The 19,565-nt window shown below is 63.7% G+C and overlaps 2 protein-coding genes across 6 annotated transcripts; both read left to right on the top strand.

Annotated features, from left to right (window-relative positions):
- Positions 1-739: 739 nt before the first annotated feature.
- On the top strand, positions 740-11,793 carry TBC1D10A (TBC1 domain family member 10A). Its single transcript, XM_063416477.1, has 9 exons — positions 740-1,015; positions 4,180-4,279; positions 7,375-7,482; positions 7,633-7,739; positions 8,274-8,388; positions 8,600-8,665; positions 9,688-9,877; positions 10,155-10,309; positions 10,491-11,793. Exons 1-9 carry the CDS (start codon positions 816-818, stop codon positions 10,881-10,883), a joined length of 1,434 nt encoding a protein of 477 aa, XP_063272547.1. The 5' UTR covers positions 740-815; the 3' UTR covers positions 10,884-11,793.
- Positions 11,794-12,822: 1,029 nt separating this feature from the next.
- On the top strand, positions 12,823-18,580 carry CASTOR1 (cytosolic arginine sensor for mTORC1 subunit 1). 5 transcript variants are annotated; one of them, XM_063416480.1, is made up of 9 exons: positions 12,934-13,316; positions 13,431-13,501; positions 15,773-15,966; positions 16,061-16,193; positions 16,673-16,796; positions 17,327-17,440; positions 17,528-17,610; positions 17,732-17,826; positions 17,908-18,580. In XM_063416480.1, the coding sequence occupies exons 1-9, from the start codon at positions 13,072-13,074 to the stop codon at positions 17,971-17,973; spliced, it is 1,125 nt and encodes a 374-aa protein (XP_063272550.1). In that variant the 5' UTR covers positions 12,934-13,071; the 3' UTR covers positions 17,974-18,580. The 5 variants fall into 5 exon arrangements, with proteins under 5 accessions (XP_063272548.1, XP_063272552.1, XP_063272551.1 ...); XM_063416479.1 differs by having other exon boundaries at positions 12,940-13,316; positions 17,324-17,440; XM_063416482.1 differs by lacking the exon at positions 17,528-17,610 and having other exon boundaries at positions 12,912-13,316; positions 17,705-17,826.
- The last annotated feature ends 985 nt before the right edge of the window (positions 18,581-19,565 follow it).

The following is a 19,565-nucleotide window of genomic DNA, read 5'->3' as shown; positions in this document are numbered from 1 at the left end:
GTCCTGCTACCCTTATAAAGGTCCCCCTACTGCTCTGGCCCATACTTATCCCAGTACAGCCCTACTATATCTCACACTGGTCCCAGTACAGCCCTGTTATATCTGGTCCTCGTCCCAGTACAGCTGTGTTGTATCTCATACAGAAGTACAGCGTGTTGTGGCCCATACTGGTCCCAGTACAGCTCATTATGGCTCATACTGGCCCCAACAGAGCTCGTTATGTTCCATGCAGAACCTAGTACAGCCCCTTTCTATCTCGTACTGGTCCCAGTCCATCCCGTTATGTCTCATACTGGTCCCAGTACAGCCCCATTATGTCTCGTCCTGGCCCATCCCGTTATATCTCATACTGGTCCCAGTTTAGCCCTGTTATATCTCGTACTGGTCCCAGTCCATCCCGTTATGTCTCGTACTGGTCCCAGTCCGTCCCGTTATGTCCCGTACTGGTCCCAGTCCATCCCGTTATGTCTCGTACTGGTCCCAGTTTAGCTCCGTTATGTCCCGTACTGGTCCCAGTCCATCCCGTTATGTCTCGTACTGGTCCCAGCACCTCCCACCGCAGCGCTGCCCCACTGCCGGCGCACGGAGCCCCGCCCCTCACCGGCACCCGCCGGCACTTGACGGACAGCTCCCCTCGTCCTCTCGACCAATCAGCTCCGGGGGCGGACTCTCCTTCCCGCAGTCCTGGAGGCTGATTGGTCGGATCCCTGCTCCCGCCCAATGGCGGTGCAGGGAGGGGGCGTGGCCGGGGCGGGGCGTGGCCGCCGCCGTGTCCCGGCATGGCGGAGCGGCCGCGCCGCCGCTGAGGCGCCGCCATGGCCAAGAGCCGCGGGGGCGGCGGGCCCAGCTCGCCCGGCGGGCGCAGCCTGGCGGGCACCCGCGAGAGCCTCGCCGACCCTGGCGGCGATGAGCTTAGTTCGCTCGGCTCCGACTCCGAGATCAACGGCGGCGGCCCCGAGGAGCGGCGCGTCGATAAGTTCGGCTTCATCGTGGGCAGCCGCGGCGCCGAGGGGACGTGAGTGGGGGCCGTGAGGGGGGGCCGGGGCCGTGGCCATGAGGGGCCGGGGGGCACTGAGGCATCGAGGCGCAGAGGAGCCGCCCCGGGCCCGGCCCAGTCCGCTCCGGCCGCTCGGCCCCCGCAGGGCCGGGCCTGGGGCTGGGCCGGGGCCGGCCGCGGCTCTCCCCGCCCCGGGGGGTTTGTCCCCGCCGCCCCCGGGATGGACGCGGGGCCGCCCGGGACCGCTGTCAGGCATCGTTCGTGCCCGTGGCGGAGGCCGCAGCGGCCGGGATGTGAACAAGGGAGTAAGGATGGGAGACCTGCGGGTGTTCAGCCTGCAGAAGAGAAGGCTCTGAGCAGAGCTTAGGGCCCCTTCCAGTGCCTAAAGGGGCTGCATGGAAAGCTGCACTCCTGACTTTGGACAAGGACCGGAGTGACAGGATAAGGAGGAATGGTTTCCTTCTGTCAGAGGGCAAGGAGAGATGAGATACTGGGGAGAAATCGTTCCCTGTGAGGGTGCTGAGGTCCTGGCACAGGTTGCCTAGAGAAACTGTGGCTGCCGCTGGATCCCTGGAAGTGTCCAAGGCTGGTGGACAGGGCTTGGAGCAGCCTGGGATAGTGGAAGGTGTCCCTGCCCATGGCAGGGATGGCACTGGATAAGCTTTAAGATGCCTTCCACCTCAAACCATTCCGTGGTGTTTTGATGGCTCTGTGAAGAGCCCTAAAAGCTGTTCCAGCTCTCCCATCTCCCTCTGAAGAGTGGAAATGGCTGGGAAGTGGTGTCCACTCCATTTGGGATCTGGGAGCTGCCAGCACACCGAGGTCAGTGTCTGGTCAGCTCCAGGCGCTGATTCCAGTGGACTTTTGGCCTCTGTCAAGCCAAGGAGGCCAGACCGTGGTGTCCTACCAAGGACCCCTTGTTGGTAGTGCTGGCAAAGGCGCGGTGGTCACCCCGCTCTGTGGAGGAAACCCTTGGAGGAAGTGAGGCTAACCCGAGGCGCTGGGCCCCAGGGCGGTGCTGACACCCAGGAATGTGCTGTTGCTGTCAAGCTGGTTAGGCAGCGTGTTTGGTGTTTGCCTTCCTGGCCCTGCTTTCACAGCAACGCCCAGAGAAAGTCGGGGTGGCAGTGGGGACAACGTGTGGCAGCCAGCTCCTCTCCTGCTGGGACATCGTCTGGAGCAGGCTCCATGGGTTTTCCCCACCTGAGTGCTCTGGTGCCGGCTGTGCTTCAGTTTCCTGTCTATGAGGAGCAGAGTGTTCACCCTCCATAGCCTGTGGGTGTTACTGGGTGGGTCTGGGGTGAAAAGGTGCTGGAGGTTGGAATGTTGGTGCTGGGCAAGGTGCATCACTCCGGGTGATAAACCTTGTCTCTCGGCATGGCGGGAGTGGTGTGACCTCTCCTTCTCGTGGTGCTGCACCCTGTCCTGGCCACACACCACACTGAGGGGTCACTTGTCCTGGCTGTCATTCCTGTGGCTGTCCCTGAGGTGGGTGTCCCTGGGCCTGCTGCAGGCGGTAGCAACTCTAAATGAAGGTCATGGTGCTGGAGGCCAGTGGCTGCTCCCAAGGGTGCTGACAGTGTGGTGGCTGCAGTCACGGGGGACTGAGCCTCCTGCAGCACGCCCAGATGTGCTGGGGCCCAGTCGTGCCCTGCTCAAGGGGTTATTGGCTCACTGTCTGTCCAGGAGCGTATGGAGGAGGAGTATGGGAATACGTGACCTCCTGCTGTGGCTGGCAGAGTCGGGATTGAGCAGCTGGGAGGGGAAGCACAGGAAGGGCACCCAGGGTATCCCAGCATCCATGGAGGGTCTGAGGGCATCGCGAAGGGCCGAGCTGTGAGGATGTCACCCACAGTGTGGATGCAGAGGAGTGCATTCCTGGCATAGGGCATGCTGTCACTTCCCCGCCTGGAGTGCCCCCACCCTCCCGCCTGGGCCATATGAAATGCAGCCGGTCGTCGCTGCCTGCCCGCTGCCAAGCAGCCATCAGCTGGGAACAGCTTCCAGTCTGTGCTGGCAGGGCTCCAGCAGGCCCACAGCCAGCTCCTGTAGCCAGCGTCCCGCGCTCCCGAGCTTCCCACGCCTCGCGGAGCCCCGGCTGGAGGCCAGCGCTGCCACCAACCCCGTGCAGGGCTGGGGAGCTGCCGGCCATGCCTGGCCATGCTGGGGAGGGTGGGGAGCCAAGCAAAGCAGATCCTTTGGGAGCGGGTTTGCTCTCGGAACAATCACGCGTCCGACCCGCTGCGGTGGGTGGGACTCGGTGGGGAAGGGCTGGGCAGGGAGCAGGGCAGTGCTGCCAGCTGGATGCGGCCCTGGACTCGCCGTGCCGCTCGCTTTATGGCGCACAGTGTGGAGAGAGGAGGCAAGGCCTGCATGTCCTGTACTGAGCCTGGGTGCTGGAGGATGCTCAGCACCAGGCCACTGTCCTCGGGTCCTCAGGAAGGATCTGACTCTTCCTGAGATTGGTGTGGCCACAGGACAGTGTGGAGCAGAGCCTGGGAAGGCATCGAGTCTTCACTGATGGCTTGAAGGAGTGTCTGCTCTCCTTGGGTGTCCCTGCCTGGGCCTGTCCGAGCTGCCTGTCACCCATCTCTGCACAGATGTGGTGCTGTGGGGGGTTGGAGGCAATGGTTCCAGCTTTGCCATCACAGCAGCAACCCCCCTGTCTCAGCAGGGTTAAATTGGATTCCCTGGCTGGGCTGAGCCGTTTCTGGAAAACACTCCCCTCCCTCCTAAAGGACCCTGGTCTGGGCTCGGCGCTGGGCCTGGAGCAGTGCCAGGCTTTGGGAGCCACAGTGTGGCTGGAGCTGTGTGGATGACATGATGCTTACAGCCCCAGCTCCCTTGGTGTGCAGCCAGCCCCTGCCACGGGGCTCAGATCTCACTCATTCCTCACCTTCCTGGCATGTCCCTGGGGATGCTGCAGCACGTGGTGTGTGCAGTGCAGGCTGCTCCCGAGAGGTTTGAGCTGCTGTGCTGGCACAGTGACTTCACTCACGGGTGGTGAGTGCTTCCGGCAGCTGCCGAAACGCCAGCGCTGCTGAGCGTGTCCTGAGCCCTGCGCCTTGAGGGGTGCAGCCACCTGGCATGGGGAGCACCCAGGGTGCTCGGGAGGCCGCGGGCTCAGCGCCATACGGAGGGGCAGGCACCCACTGACCGGCCTCTTCCTCCCGGTCCCACAGGCTGGAGGAGGTGCCCTTGGAGGTGCTCCGGCAGCGAGAGTCCAAGTGGCTGGATATGCTCAACAACTGGGACAAGTGGATGGCCAAGAAACACAAGAAGGTAAGTTACAGCCGTGTCCCCTCTGGGAGGTGGCAGTGAGGGACAGCCAGGCACAGCGGTGTCCCTTTGGAGCAGCCTGGTGTCACTGCTTCCCTCTGCAGAGTCTGAATGCCTTTGGGTGATGCTGTTGGCTTGAACGGGCTGTTCATTCCCCTTGGAAAGTGGAGCTTGTGGGGGCTGAGTGGTCCCAAGACAGCCCAGTTCTGCCTCCAACTCTTCCCTGCAGGGCTGGAGCCTTCCTAGGCCTTCTTTGGCTGCCTGCAGGCAGCCATGGGAATTGTTGGCTCATGGAAACTTCTGAGCGTCTCGCAGACCAAAAAAACCTCCGTGTAGGAAATGTTTGAGCCTGATGCGCGTGACACTGATCTGTGAACTGGGGTGCCTGGGAGACTCCTGGTGTGCTGGCTCTATGGTTTCGTTTGCTGGTGCTCCTTGATCCCCTAAGCCTGCAGATGAGGTGGGAATTGGGATACAGCAGGTGCAGGGTTGCTGCTGTGTGTCTGCTGGGAGCAGTGAGGCTGCTGGCATGGGACAGCAGTGCCAGAGAGTGTCCAAAAGGCGTTCTCCTCCTCTTCCTCCCCATGCTGGCAGAGTCTCCTGGCACCCCTCTGTGTGCCCGGAGTGCTGTCCCTACTCAGTGCCTCGTGAATGATACCAGAATCCCTCATCTGTTTCTTGGCTGCTCTTAAAGGGTTTGGAAGAGTTTTCTGGGCCACGGCAGGTGGGTGCTTTGTTCCACGGGCAATTTCTGCCACTCTGCAGCCGTGTGCCACAGGGTGCCCTCCAGGATGGGGTGACTGCTCCGGCAGCCCTGTGCCTGCCACAGCAGCTCCCTTGTGCTTGGGCTGAGCCTCTTGTAGTCTCCATGGGGCTGATGTGCTGTATAGTCCTGCAGCAAAAATCTTTGCCTGGAGCTTTGGAGAGGCTGCTCCAGAATGCTGCTCTGTGGCTGGATCCCTGGGGCTGCTCAGGGAAGGCTGCCAGGCCTGGCCTTGGATGCTGTCAACTATCCTTGGTCTGGCAGGAGCCTGCTTGGTGCAGGTCCCTGCTGCTGTGGGGGAGCTCCCTGAGCCTCTGAAAAACCCCAGTACTTTTCTGGCTGCCTCACCAGGGTTGGCAGGCAGCCCAGGGATCCCTGGGCCAGCTCCTGCCAGGCTTGCTCACACCTGCACCACTCCAGCATCCCAAAACGCTCCCTGCCTGGCCCAGTCCCAACGGAGCCTGACCCCACATCCTTCATGGTGCTGAGCCGTGCCAACACCACGTGCTGGAAGGAGGGCAGAGGTGTGGGTGGGCAGCTCCCACTGCTCTCCCAGCGTGGGCAGCACTCTGACTTCACCTTGTTTTCAACATCCTTCAGTCCAGACACACTCCCAGTGCCTGGAAGATCATGGTGGGATCACAGGGGTGATGGCAGGACCCCATTTGGAACCAAGGGGATGATTTGCTTGGGCCCAGCCAGCTGGAGGGGCTGCCGAACCAAAACCCAGCGAGGCGGTTTCCTTCCTGGCAGCTCAGTCAGCAGGAAGGGGAGCTGGCTGGAAATGGGAGCTCTCAGCAGCCATGGAGCTGCCCACAGCAGCCCTGGGCATCGTCCGCTCTGTTTCCTGCCAGCACAAAGGGACCGTGTAAACAACCAGTGAGGGAGCAGCAAACCCCCTGGGGAGGTGATGGTACTGTGCTTGGAAACCACCACCTGCTCCCCAGTTGCTCCAGCAAACAGTGAAACACAGCCCTGGGCAGGCAGGAGAGGCCTGGGGAAGATTTGGGAGTTGTTGGCCACTGCTCTCGGAGCCCTGGCACAGATGACATGTGCTACCTGAGCAGGGACATGAGGACTGGAGGCTGTGCTGGGCTTTTGCAGCGTGTTGTAAGGGGTGACTGTGCTGAAAGCACCAGGCTTGTGGGGCCCACTTTGCTGCATGTCCTTGCTGAGGGCTGTGGGGAGGACAGATAAGGATGTGGAGCTGCTGGAGCAAATCCAGAGGAGGCCATGGAGACGCTCCAAGGGCTGGAGCCTCTCTGCTCTGGAGCCAGACTGGGAGAGCTGGGGCTGTTCACCTGGAGAAGGCTCCAGGGAGAGCTCAGAGCCCCTGCCAGAGCCTAAAGGGGCTCCAGGAGAGCTGGAGAGGGACTGGACACAGGGAATGGCTTCCCACTGCCAGAGGGCAAGGTTAGATAGGATATTGGGAAGGAATATCCTCCACTGGGAGGGTGGGGAGGCCCTGGCACAGGGTGCCCAGAGCAGCTGTGGCTGTCCTTGGATCCCTGGAAGTGTCCAAGGCCAGGCTGAGCAGGGCTGGGAGCAGCCTGGGATAGTAGGAGGTGTCCCTGCCCATGGAATGAGATGATTTTTAATGTCCAACCCAAACCACTCCATTATTCTGTGATTTGGAGCTGCCGCTGTGATGAGGAGTTGGAGGGGATTTGGGGGACTCTGTTTTGGTCCCTGCTGGTGCAGGCAGCACCAGGGCTAAGCTGGCTCAGCTCCCCACGCAGGGTAGGCACCGACTGCCTTGCCTGGACTTTGATCCTGGCTGGTGCCCAGTGCCAGGGAATGCAGGGGCACAGGAATCTGTGGGCATGGAGCTGGCCCCAGGGGCCTCAGGATCTGGCCATGCATGGACATAGAACCAGACCTGCCCTTCTGCCCAGGCTGAGCAGGTGAAAAGGCTGAGACACTCATCAGGGTGCACATCCCTGCTTTCCACATCCTTATGGGAGAGTGGGGGGCTGGACCCCTGTGTCCTCAGTGTTTCTCATGTGGACAGAACCACCCGCTTGCCACCTTGGCTCCAATGTTTGCTTTTCCAGCTCCCAGCAGGATCTGGCTTTGAGGCAGTGCCAGGCTTGTTTGGAGCTGTTTGCAAGCCACAAAGCCTCTGCAGGGCCTCTGGCAGCTCCCCCGTGCTGCTGGTGCAGCCTTGACTGCCATTCCTGCATCCCAGGGGCTCAGGGACACTTGTCCTTGTTTGGCAAGCAGCAGGGGACCAGCCTGTGGCCGTGGTGCTGGCCTGGCTCCCACCTTTCCCCGGGAGTCTCTTTGTTTCCCAGTGCTCTGTGCCTTTCCCGTGATGGCTGTGTCTCTCCCGCAGATCCGGCTGCGGTGCCAGAAGGGGATCCCGCCCTCGCTGCGGGGCCGTGCCTGGCAGTACCTCTCTGGGAGCAAGGTCAAGCTGGAGCAGAACATGGGCAAGTTTGATGTGAGTCCTGCTGGGGACCCTCCTGCACCACCAGGGAGGGGGCAGTGCTGGGGTGGCTCCGTTCCTGCTCGGGCTTGGATGTGTGCTGGGATCTCAGACATCTTGAGGCAGCATCAAGGGTGTTGCTCACCCCAATCTTTCCCTCCCCAGGAACTGGACCTCCTCACAGGAGATCCAAAGTGGCTGGATGTGATTGAGCGGGATCTCCATCGGCAGTTCCCCTTCCATGAGATGTTCGTCTCACGTGGAGGCCATGGGTACGTGGAGCTACTGTGTGTCCAGCCCTCAGCAGCCATGGATGGGGTGGGCGCTGTCTATCCCAGCTCATGGAGCCACACTCATGTCCCCAGTGTCCTCCGCATTCCTCCAACATTCCCTATACTCCCACAGAGCATTCACTGACTGAAAACAGGATGGCTCAGACAAACTCTGACATCCAGTGGAGTGGGAATTGCCATGGCAGGAGGGCAGAGGGTGGACGTGGCAGCCTGTGGCCTCTGTTTCACCAGGAAAATGCCGCTCCCAATTGTTGGGGAGCACCTGTGCCCCTGTGCTTGCAGCCGGGTCCCTGCCTGTCCATGCCTACTCTGGGCCGGATGGTTGTCTCCATGCCTCCCCTCCCAGATCCAGGCAGGATCTGCACTCTGTGGGCAGAGCCTCCCAGAGCTCTGGGTTTGTTTTGAAAAGGGGATGCCTGCCGGGGACTGACTCCTGTCTGGGATGCGCGGGGAAGGCTGCTGGGCCCGCTCCGTGCCGTGTGCCCAGCTGCGCGTGCGCGGGTGTCTCTGCAGGCAGCAGGACCTGTTCCGGGTGCTGAAGGCGTACACGCTGTACCGCCCGGAGGAGGGGTACTGCCAGGCCCAGGCGCCCATCGCCGCCGTCCTGCTCATGCACATGCCGGCCGAGGTACGGGCACGTGGCCCAGGGCACAGCTGGGGCCTCCTGCAGGGTGTGGGGCCCTTTGGGGGGCGCTGATGAGTGGGGTGCCTGTCTCAGGGTGACCCAAAGTGCCCCAGGCGTGCTCTGCTGCTTCCCATCCTCTCCCATGGTCCCTGGGAGCAGGGAGGGACCGCAGGGATGTCCTCTGGGTGCTGACCCCCTGTCCTTTGGCTTGCAGCAAGCGTTCTGGTGCCTGGTGCAGATCTGTGAGAAGTACCTCCCTGGCTACTACAGCGAGAAACTGGTGAGCAATGGGCTTGTGATGCTTTCAGCAGTGGCAGGGACCTGCAAGGTCCTGCACCTGGGTTGGGGCAACCCCCGGGATCAATCCGAGCTGGGGATCAAGAGCAGCCCTGGAGAGAAGGACTCAGGGATCCGATTGGTGAGGGTTTGCCATGCCCTGGCTGTCTGTCCTGGGCTGATCCCCCAGCATGGGGAACAGGGGAGGGGGGATTCTGCCCCTCTGCCCTGCTCAGGTGAGAGGGGCAGAGGGAACAGCTCCAGAGAGCTCCTACCTGCAGAGCTGCCCCAGCCCTGGGGTCCCAGCACAGGAAGGATTTGGAGCTGCTGGAGCCAGCCCAGAGGAAACCCAGGAGCTGCTCCCAGGGCTGGAGCCCCTCTGCTCTGGAGCCAGGCTGGGAGAGCTGGGGTTGCTCACCTGGAGAACAGAAGGCTCCATGGAGGCCTCAGAGCCCTTCCAGGGCCTAAAGGGGCTCCAGGAGAGCTGGAGAGGGGCTGGGGACAAGGGCCTGCAGTGCCAGAACGAGGGATAGTGGCTTCCCACTGCCAGAGGGTGGGGGTAGATGGGATATTGGAAAAAAATTCTTCCCTATGAGAGTGATGAGGCCCTGGCACAGAGTGCCCAGAGCAGTTGTGGCCATCCTATCCCTGGAGTGTTCCAGGCCAGGTTAGACAGGACTTGGAGCAACCTGGGATAGTGAAAGGTGCCATATGGCAATGGGGTGGAATGAGATGAGTTTTAAGGTCCCTTCCAACCCAAACCATTCCATGATTCTACATCTCCAGGCCAAAAACTTGTCCAGCTCCTCACACAGGGAGGTGTTGGGTATTCCCACAGTCTCCCTGTTGTTCTGTGGCTCCCAGAAGCATTCCACATTCGGGGATGGGGGTCTCAGCGGTGTCCATGGGACACAGCTGTGCGCTCACATCAGGTGTAGAAGGTTGGCTGCCCCTGCCGGGGCCAGGCACTGGGGGCTGATCCCAGGCCTGGGGTGTTCACTGGGGGGCTGGTCCCTGTCCCTGCAGGAAGCCATCCAGCTGGACGGGCAGATCCTCTTCTCGCTGCTGCACAAGGTCTCGCCTGTGGCCTACAAGCACCTGAGCAAGCAGAAGATCGACCCCATCCTGTACATGACGGAGTGGTTCATGTGCGCCTTCTCCCGCACGCTGCCCTGGAGCTCCGTCCTGCGCGTCTGGGACATGTTCTTCTGTGAAGGTAGGAGCTCCCCACCATCCTCCTCCTCCTGGGGTGACTGCACTCCCCACCATGGCCATGGGCCCTGTAGCAGGGCAGGTTTGGGGCAGCCACATGCCTGGGGTGGAGATGGGCTGTTTTCCTGGGGGTTAGGAGGCACACACATCCTGAATTTATCCTCTTGCATGTCCTGACTGTTACTGGGACTGGGATCTGCTGCCCCACAGCATCTGAGGGACATGGTGGCAGTGTCACCCTGTCCTGCCTGATACTCACTGCCTCATGTCTCCTCCTGCAGGAGTGAAGATCATCTTCCGGGTGGGCCTGGTGCTGCTCAAACACACCCTGGGCTCCTCAGACAAGCTGAAATCCTGCCAGGGCCAGTATGAGACCATGGAGAGGCTGAGGGCCCTCAGCCCCAAAATCATGCAAGAGGCCTTCCTGGTGCAGGAGGTGAGGTGCTGGGGATGGTCTGCAGGCCCGGTGCCGCCCAGCTGGCCAGCGCTGCCAGACTGGGCTGTCCCTGGAGGGGCAGAGCGTGGCGTTAGCTCGGTTAGCAATGTCCTCTGCCCTGAGGGGGATCCCGCACCCAGCCCCGGTGGCACTGTCGCTGATGGCACAAGTGTCCCCACAGGTCATCGAGCTGCCGATAACGGAGCGTCAGATCGAGCGGGAGCACCTGATCCAGCTGAAGAAGTGGCGGGAGACGCACGGGGAGCTGCAGTGCAAGTCGCCCCCGCGCCTGCACGGCGCCAAGGCCATCAGCGAGGCGGAGCCTGCGCCGCGCAAGGCGCTGGAGCCCGTCCCCTCCATCATCGTCTCCCCCGGGCCCGCCCCCGTGCCCAAGGCCCGCAAGAGCAAGGAGAAGAGCCGGGAAAAGGCCCCGGCCAGTCCTGCCAACGGCCCTGAGGCCGAGGGCAACGGGGCACCCGGCACGACCCGGGAGCTGCTGCACCCCCAGGTCTCCCCCCACCACCAGTCCAAGGAGAGCCTGAGCTCCCGGGAGAGCGAGGACACGTACTTGTAGGGCCCGGCCCACACCCCGGGCAGCCGGGCTCAGCGGGGCTGCGCACGGACCCGGGCGCGAGGACACCCAGGGGCACCCCTGGCACCCGGCGCTGGGGGCTCTGAGCGGGAGGGATGGGACAGCGGGGCTGTGCGGCTCCATGAGAACGGCGTGGCCCTCTCTGGGCATCCGTGGGGCTTGGCCAGGTGTGGTGACCAAAGGGGACGCCGTGGGTCTGTGCTGGGTGCCCGCCCCGCAGGGTGCTGGCACCATGAGCGGTGGGAGCCCGGGCAGGGGGTGGCTGAGCCACCCGAGCTCCCTCCCCACTCTGGGGGTTGGGCTGCCCCTCGGGCCCTTCTCCCCGTCCCAGAGCCCCTCGACCCATCACCCCCGGGTCCTCCTGTAGCCCCCACCCTGCGCCAGCCGGGCAGCCCCAGCCCCGGTTCCCCAGCACTTAGGGCTGGCGCAGGGCCCTGGGGGTACACGAGGAGTGGGGGGACCCCTTGCCCCCCTCTCATCTAGTGAGGATATATCAAACTGTAGCCCTATATGTAGTACCCAACTTACCTACTCACTGAGCCTATTTATTATTCCTCTGAGGCAGGACAGGGACCGAGGCAGGATGCGCTAGAGGCAGCGGGATTTGATGCCGAGTTTCGGGGCTAAAGCCCCCCCATCCCATCCTCTCCCATCTCCAAGCTCCCCACAGCTCAGGGGGAGTGTTTATCCTGCCAGGGCTCACCCCACCACTGCCAGCCCCCCAGACTCCAGTGCAGGTGAGACGGGGTGGGTGAGCAGCAGCCAGGTGCTCCCTGGTTGTGGGGTCCCCTCTGCCCCCCCTGCCCTCCCCGAGGGCAGGTGGGTTTGTAAAATAAAGCGGGAAAAGCAGTTTTGTACAAAGGGGTCAATAAAGCGAGTGTGTAAAGGCGCAGCCCTGGCTCCCGCCTCTCTTGGCCTGGAATGGGGGTGGAGGGTGGTGGGAGGCAAGGATGTCACCCCACTTTCTGTACCAGTACCAGCTTTGGAGGACACCCTGACCTGGACCCTGCCCATGGTTCTCTGTCCCTGGAGAGCACTCCCCTGCATCCCATTTACACTGGACACCGATGCTGGCATTCACCCTTCCCTGGATCCCATCTCCCCTGGCTGCCCTTGTCCGGGGGCAGGTGCTGGGCAGTGTCCTGGGAAGGGCCACGCTGCTGTCACTGCTCTGTCACTGCAGAGGGTGGCCCAGCCCCTTTGTCTCACCCAGCCTTGGGGCTGCCCCTTTGAAGTGGAATGGGAGGAGGCTGAGACCTGCCCCAGCTTGTGATAGTGGTGGCTGCCAGGCCCTGGTGGCTGCCACGGGGTGCACTCCCAACCCAGCACCCAGGCTTTTCCCCCTCTCCCACTGTCACAGCTCCTGTGGCTTAACAGAGCCAGGGGACCCTAATTAATCCCATTAAACCCCAGAGCTCAACTTCCCATCCCAAAATGGTGCCCAGGCCATCTCTCTCCTGCTTTCTGCAGGCAGGAATTCTGCCCAAACCTCCATTCCTCCCTCCAGAAACCCCTTTCTCCCAAGGGTGGCCCTGGTTTGGTGAATCCCCTCTCCAGGCCTGGCGTTGGGGCTGAGCACGTGGGACCCGGTTGGGTGCTGGGGTAGGGGGCAGGGTGGGCTTGGCAGTGGCTCCCAGAGGGTCTCCCTTGGTTGGACACCCCGGGCTGTTTAACTGAGGCCGGTTTGGACACCCCAAGGCTGCAGTTCGGGGGTACCCCGAGACTCTGGAGCTGCTCCAGGCACCCCAGGGTGCTGAATTTGGGCTGGTTTGGGCACCATGGAGCTCCGTATTGAGGCTGGTTCCGAGGCTCCGGTGCAGCCATCCCAGGGTCTCCAGTGCGGCCATCCTGGGGCTTTGGACCGAGGCTGCTCCCGGAGCGCCGGGCCGGGGTCGTCGCGCTTCTCGCGGTGCGGGGCGGTGCCGGGGTTGTCCCGGGTGGTGCGGGGCGGTGCCGGGGTTGTCCCGGGTGGTGCGGGGCGGTGCCGGGGACAGGCAGGCGGTCACTGGGCGGCCCCAGCGAGATGCGGGGCGTTCCCAGATCGCTCCCTGGGCATGAGCGCGGTCACAGGACGTTGGCGAAGCGATGCGGGGCAGTTCCGGAGCGGTTCCGCGCCGATGCGAGGCGGTCCCGGAGCGATGCGGGGCGGTCCCAGGGCGGTTCCGGGCCGATGCGAGGCGGTCCCGGGACAGTGCGGGGCGGTCCCGGGCCAGTCCCGGGGCGATGCGGGGCGGTTCCGGGGCGGTCCCGTGTCCGCCCTTATAGCGGCGGCGGCGGCGATTCCCGGGGCGGCGCGGCCGCCATGGACCTGCACATCCTGGAGCACCGGGTACGGGTGCTGAGCCTGGCCCGCCGCGGGCTCTGGCTCTACACCCACCCGCTGCTCAAGCTGCTCTTCCTACCCCAGCGCTGCCGGTACCGGCCTCTCTCCCCCCATCACCGTCCTCCTCCTCCTCTTCTTCCCCGACTCCCGGCCCCGGGAGACGGCGGCGGTTTGCGGGTCAGCAGCACCGATTTCTTCTCCTTCAGATGCAAGTTCTTCAGCCTGACGGAGACCCCCGAGGACTACACGGTCATGCTGGACGAGGAGGGCTTCAAAGGTACCGAGCGGCGGCCTCCTGGCAGGGCGGGTGGCACCGCGGGCACGAGCAGCGCGCGTCCGCAGTCCGGCTCCACGCCTGGGCCGCGGGGAGCGAGTCCCGGCTTGTGCTTGGCTCCCTCGGAACATGCCCGTCCCGTCCCCGCGGCGCCTGCGCCGGGGATGCACCGGCTTGCCCGGCCGAGGCTCTCCCGGCGTGGCTGCCCTCGCCCCGACGGCTCCTCCCGGCCGCAGCTGCCCCCCGGCTCGTGGTGCGCGGAGCCGGTGCCAGCCCGAAGCGCGGGTGCCCCCGACAGGGCTCAGGGACCTCCCGGGATGCCCGCGGGCAGCGCTCCAGGCTCGGGCAGCCCTCCTGTCATCATCGCCGTGTCCAATTTCATCCCGCCCCTCCGCCCGCTGAGGGCCAACTGGAGCCTTTGGCAGAGGGGCGCAAAGCACAGGCCCAGCCAGGCTGGCAGGGGTGAGCCCTGTCCGGCAGCAGGGTCCGGCTTTTGGGGTGTCCTGGGGAGGTTTGATCCCTCCCAAGCCAGTCCCTCTCCCAGGGATGTGCCATTTGCTGCTGTCCCCACCGCTGGTGACCCGGCGCGTGCCGTGCATCACCCTCGCCGCCGGTCCTGCCGGGGGTACCGGCCCAACGGGCTGAGCCGGAGGGTCCGGATCCCGGCCCGCCTTCCCACGCCCAAACCTTCCTGCCGAGGCCGCAGGAGCCGGCGCAGCGGGTCCTTGGCCGTGACCCAAGGACCAAGGGTCAGCGCTCCGGCCAGGGGCGCTCACGCCAGGTCGCGGGCTCACCTCCTTTTGCTGTGGAACGGGACCGCGTCCCGGGCTCTCCCCGCTCCAGAGCCAGAGCTGTTCCCCATGTATTGTTTTATTTCGGGGCCTGCGGACAAATACTCCTCAATCCCGAGGGGAGGGCGGGAAGTGCTGAACAATGGTCCTGCGAGCCTGTGGCCCCGCGGTGCCCTGTGAACCCCCCTTGGCTGGGGGGCCGCCAGTGTCCCCCCGCTGCTGGACTGGAAGGGGACCCCCAGCAGAGGAGAGCTGCACCCTCCCTTCCCTTGGGGATCAGGATTAAGCCCTGGGGTGGGTGACATGGGGACAGCGGAGTCCCCTTGCATTTAGCCTTGCCCAGGGTGGTGTTGAAAAGCAATTAAACATTGAGCTCTGGGACAGGTCCCCATGTCCCGGAGTCCCTGTCCCGCCCCCCTATTCCCAGCCCTGGGCCCTGGGCCGGAGCCGAGGCTGTTCTGGCGCTTCCTGCACAGGAACAGGCGCTGGGAACACCCGCCGAGGCTCTGGATCCGGCCCCGCTCCCGCCCTGCCCCAGCCGAGTTTGGGAGTGGGGTGCACAGCCTGTCCCCTGATGGGGTCATCCCCGGTGGGGGCTGGACCCTCCCCCTGTGCGACCCTCCCTCCACCGCTGGTGTGATGAGTTTGGGGTCTCAGCTGGCCTTGGGCACTGGGTGCCCACCGATGGGCTGGGGGCTTGTGTCATCTCCCATGGGAGCTGCTGTCACCTTTCTTGGGTGGGAGGAGTGGATTGGAGACCCCTTGGGTGCCCTGGCTCGTCCCTTGCTGGGAAGGGGAGCCCAGAGCGGAGGGGGCAGCCTGGCTGAGTCCTGGGGTGTCCCAGCAGTGCCAGCCCCTCTCCTGCAGGAGGGTGGGAGCAAGGGGCATGGGAGGCAGGAACAGCTGGCATATGCCCACTCTGGCAACATCAGCAGGTTTTTGGGAAGCAGCTGTGGCCCTCTGCCAGCCTGGGCTCTTTCCAGCAGGCTGGCACCGGGTGCTGGGACCCCCAGGACAGTGGGATGACCCTCCCCTTGTCCCTTCCAGAGCCCCATGTGCATCCCTGAGCATCCCCGGCTGGGCTGGGGGCTCCAGGAGGGCAGAGGATGAGCTGGGCAGCCCCAGGGTCCTGGTGGTGCTGTTTTGGGGTGCAATATGCCAACACCCCATGCACCCAGTCTGGGGTGCTGGCACAGGGAGTAGAGAGACACATCTTGGGATTTGGGGGTGCTGTAGCCTTGCCCCCCCTCATCCCTATGGCAAACCCCAGTGTGGAGCAGCTGAACCCTGTCTGGCCCATTGCACCTGTGGATGGGGCTCATCTGCACCCCCAGCCAGTGTCCCCACCTAGGGATGACCTCTCTCGAGTCCGCTCCTCACCCAGGGGACAGTGACACGCACTGCCTGAGCTTGCTCTGGCTCTGTGTCCGGCTGTGCCGAGCCCTCTGGAGCCACCTGCCTCAGTGTCCCTTGTCCCTCGCAGAGCTGCCACCCTCCGAGTTCATGCAGGTGGCAGATTCCACGTGGCTGGTGCTCAGCGTGGTCTCCAACGGGCGGGAGCCCCCCGGCTGCCAGGCCACCGGCGTCACCAAGATCGCGCGCTCGGTCATCGCGCCGCTGGCCGAGCACCACGTCTCGGTGCTGATGCTCTCCACGTACCAGACCGACTTCATCCTGGTGAGTGACGGGCACGGTGGCGCCTGGCTGGCGCCCAAGGGCCCCTGTGTGCCCCCGGGAGGGGTGGCAGTGCAGGCCCTGACGCTGTGCCCAGGTGCGGGAGCGGGACCTGCCCGTGGTGATCCACACGCTGGCCGGGGAGTTCGACATCTACAAGGAGGAGGGTGGCGAGTGTGTCCCTGTCACCAGTGATGACGTGAGCAACGGCTTCCATAAGCCCAAGCCATGTGAGTGACACTGGGCTCTGTCCCCTGGGGCCACCCAGTCCCACCCAGATGCTCCAGCTACAGTTGGTGATACCCATATCCTTGAGGGACCTCCAGGGCCACCCTGTCCTAGGGCCACCCAGTCCCCACCGAGATGATCCAGTTTCTACCAGTGGAACCCACATCCTGGGGGTCACCCAGGACCACCCAAGTCCCTGCCAAGGTGCTCCTGCTCCCACCAGTGGTATTTAGGTGTTTGGAGGAGCCCACCAAGATGCTCCAGTTGCCACTGGAGATGCCCATTTGAGGACACCCAGGGCCACCCTGTCCTCACCGAGATGCTGCAGCTCCCACCAGTGGTACCCACATCCTTTGGGACCCCGGGCCACCCCTCTGCCCCCTGAGAGACTCTGGGCTGTGGGCGCGGTGGCCACGGGGTGGCACTGTGGGACTGTCCCCGAGCTGTCCCCAGGCCTGATGCGCGGCCGTTCCCCTGGTAGCCACCAGCCCCATGCTGCACCCGGTGCAGAGCCCCCAGACCCGCTTCTGTGTCCTGACGGTGGCCCCCGACACGCTGCCTGCCATCGCCACCATGCTCATCGACGTCCTCTTCTACTCCCACAGGTGAATCCCGGGGATGGGGACATGGGGGGAGCTTCTTGCCTGGTGCCACCTGAGCTGTGGTGACATTGGTCCCTGCCGTTGGTCCCAGTGGCTTTTCAGACCCTGGGTTTCCAAACTGGTTTTGCCTTCCCGGGAGCTGCACTGTGAGGGGTAGGAACCCCGAGGTGACCCATGGGACAAAGCCACCACTGTACCAAATCCCAGGGAGGAGACTGTGGAGCAGGAGAGTGGGTTTGGAAAAGGCAGTGGGAATGGTGCTGGGGGGAGAGAATGCTCCTGTGTCCCCTGGGGTGGGGTCCCTTCTGTTGGCATGCTCCTGCTCCGGAGTAACAGTGGCCTTTTGAGAATGCCCCAAACCCTGGTGTCACCTGTGAGCTGCAGACCCTGTGGGGACCACCTGCTCCTGTCCCCTCTCCCTGCCCCCTGCAGCACCCCAGCATGATGCTCAGACACCCAGTGCCACCACCAAGCCCTTCTCCTCCCCATTTTGGGGGTTGTGACCTCTCCCTGTGCCCGTTCCCCCTCAGCAGCCCCCCGTGGGATGCTGCCAGCGGCAGCCAGGACCTCGACTCCATCACCTTCTTCTCCTTCTCCCTCATCGAGGGCTACATCTCCATCGTGATGGATGCCGAGACCCAGAAGCGGTAGGTGCCAGCCCTGGGCCATCTGTCCCTCTGTCTCTGGGTCTGGGGGCTCAGGCAGGGGGTGACACTTGGCTTCATCCCCCTCAGCTTCCCCAGTGACCTCCTGCTGACCAGCTCGACAGGGGAGCTGTGGCGGATGGTGCGGATTGGGGGACAGCCCCTCGGCTTTGGTGAGTGTGGCCGTGGTGGCCGTGTCCCCTCTTGTGCCAGTGCCACCCAGAGGGTGCCCCGGGGCACTGCTGTCCCCGTATGTCCCCATGGCAGGGCTCTGAGGGCTCCTTTGCCCCCCAGACGAGTGTGGCATCGTGGCGCAGATCGCAGAACCGCTGGCAGCCGCCGACATCTCGGCCTATTACATCAGCACCTTCAACTTTGACCACGCCTTGGTGAGCCCCTGCCCCTCCCCGGGGACCCCTGCCAGCCCCGGGGTGTCCCCCGAGGCTGAGCCCCCCTCTGTCCCCTGGCAGGTCCCCGAGGAGGGCATCGCCGAGGTCATCCAGCTGCTGCAGCAGCGGCAGGACAGTGGCAGATAGCTGTCCCCACGCTGACTGTCCCAGCGAGGTGTCCCCCCTCCTCCCCACCCCTGTTCATTAATTTGTAATTTTAATGATCCCCCGGCACAGGACAGAGCCGGGCACGGCGGTGCTCGCTCTGTGCTGGGGATGTGGTGGCTTTGGGGACATAGTGGCCGTGTAGCAGCGGGCACTGGCCCACAGGAGAGGGGCCAGTCCCTGTGTGCCATCCTCTCCCTCTAGCCCGGCCCGTGTGGGTGGGTGGCCCAGGGGAGAGTGCGTGTGCAGGTGGAGGGGACGCGGGGGGGACATGCCAAAGAGCAGTGAAGTGCAGCTGTGGTGCTAAAGGGAATGGCCTGGGGCTGATGGGAACTGTCCCCTTGCCAAGGGAGGGGTGGCCACGATGCTCAGGGACACCCCTGGACCAGCCCCAGGGAGGGGAGAGCATTCCTGGAGCTGGGGTTACCCTTGGCACCCCAAAAATCTCCAAGGGGGCAGTTGGGGGGCTCTGATTCACCACCAGCCCTGGCTGTCACCTGTTGTAGAGGGGTGACAGTGACACCCAGCCCCTCACAAGTTCTATTTTCACATAGTTTTTGATAAGTCAATAAAATTCTTATTATTTTTATTTCTGTGTAGCCCAGGGAGGTTGCCCAGAGCTGGTCCCTGTGTTGGTGGCAGGGGCTGGGATGGGAAAGGGGGACAGAGTCCCACTGTGAGGTAACTGGGACACGGCCACTTTCTCTTCTCTGTATTTTAGGAGAAAAAATGTGTTAAAGCTGCAGCCCCCAGCAAATCACCAGCCCTGGGGAAAACCCAGGCCCGCATTTATGCCCTCCCCCTGCCTCACTGGGGTCAGACTGGGGGGGACTGGGGGATGAGCTTGGCCCCAGGATGTCCCTGTCACACTGCCACGGTGTCCCCATGTCCTCTTCCCTTGCTGGCAGCACGGTGTCCTGTGGCAAAGTGGGGTACAGGGGGTGGGGGCTGTGCCTTCCTGGGGGTGCTTCAGCCAGTGGGTGCCCCCAGGGGTCAGGACCCCCCAGGGGTCCTCAGCCAGACCCAGCAGAAGCGTGGTGGGAACCTCTGCTCCCATCCTGTCCCCGAAATCCGTCCCCTGCTCTCCCACGTTCCAAGCAGCACCGTGCCCCGGTCCTGGCACGTCTTGCCCACGTCAGCCCCACACACTTGCAGCCACCAGTTCCTGGCAGCTCTTGGGTGCTCTCTTTCCTGTCTCGGTCCCTTCTCCGAGTCATGGGACGCCGGTGACGTGCTCCCGGTGATGAAGAAATTGCCACTGGCTCATGCGGTCACCGGCGCTATTTTTGTCCCTGTTGGGTATTGCACAGTCCTGGCCACCCACTTGCCACCAGCGGGGTGGCCACCACCACCGTGGTGTCCTGCTGGCCCAGCCCAGGGAGTGACGGTGCCATACGGGGGGGCCAGGGCCACCTGTGGCCAGGGGAGAGCTGAGGGGCCCTGATCACCCTCATGGCAGGGCATGGATGGATGGATAAGAATGGAACAGGAAGAAGGAGAAGTGGGTGGGTGGATGGATGAAGGGATGGATGGATGGATGGATGGATGGATGGAGGGATGGATGGATGGAGGGA

Source organism: Prinia subflava, chromosome 19, assembly GCF_021018805.1.
Source record: "Prinia subflava isolate CZ2003 ecotype Zambia chromosome 19, Cam_Psub_1.2, whole genome shotgun sequence".
NCBI classification, from domain to species: domain Eukaryota; kingdom Metazoa; phylum Chordata; class Aves; order Passeriformes; family Cisticolidae; genus Prinia; species Prinia subflava.
This window is presented reverse-complemented; position numbering and strand designations above follow the sequence as displayed.

What these genes read in the sequence shown, in the direction of transcription:
- CASTOR1 (XM_063416478.1), top strand. Translation starts at nt 12,925, where the DNA reads ATGCGGGGCGTTCCCAGATCGCTCCCTGGGCATGAGCGCGGTCACAGG. An exon ending in TTCCTACCCCAGCGCTGCCG is followed by an intron (nt 13,317 to 13,430) that starts GTACCGGCCTCT and finishes CTTCTCCTTCAG; the next exon opens with ATGCAAGTTCTTCAGCCTGA.
- TBC1D10A (XM_063416477.1), top strand. Translation starts at nt 816, where the DNA reads ATGGCCAAGAGCCGCGGGGGCGGCGGGCCCAGCTCGCCCGGCGGGCGC. An exon ending in AGAACATGGGCAAGTTTGAT is followed by an intron (nt 7,483 to 7,632) that starts GTGAGTCCTGCT and finishes TTCCCTCCCCAG; the next exon opens with GAACTGGACCTCCTCACAGG. An exon ending in TCATGCACATGCCGGCCGAG is followed by an intron (nt 8,389 to 8,599) that starts GTACGGGCACGT and finishes TTTGGCTTGCAG; the next exon opens with CAAGCGTTCTGGTGCCTGGT.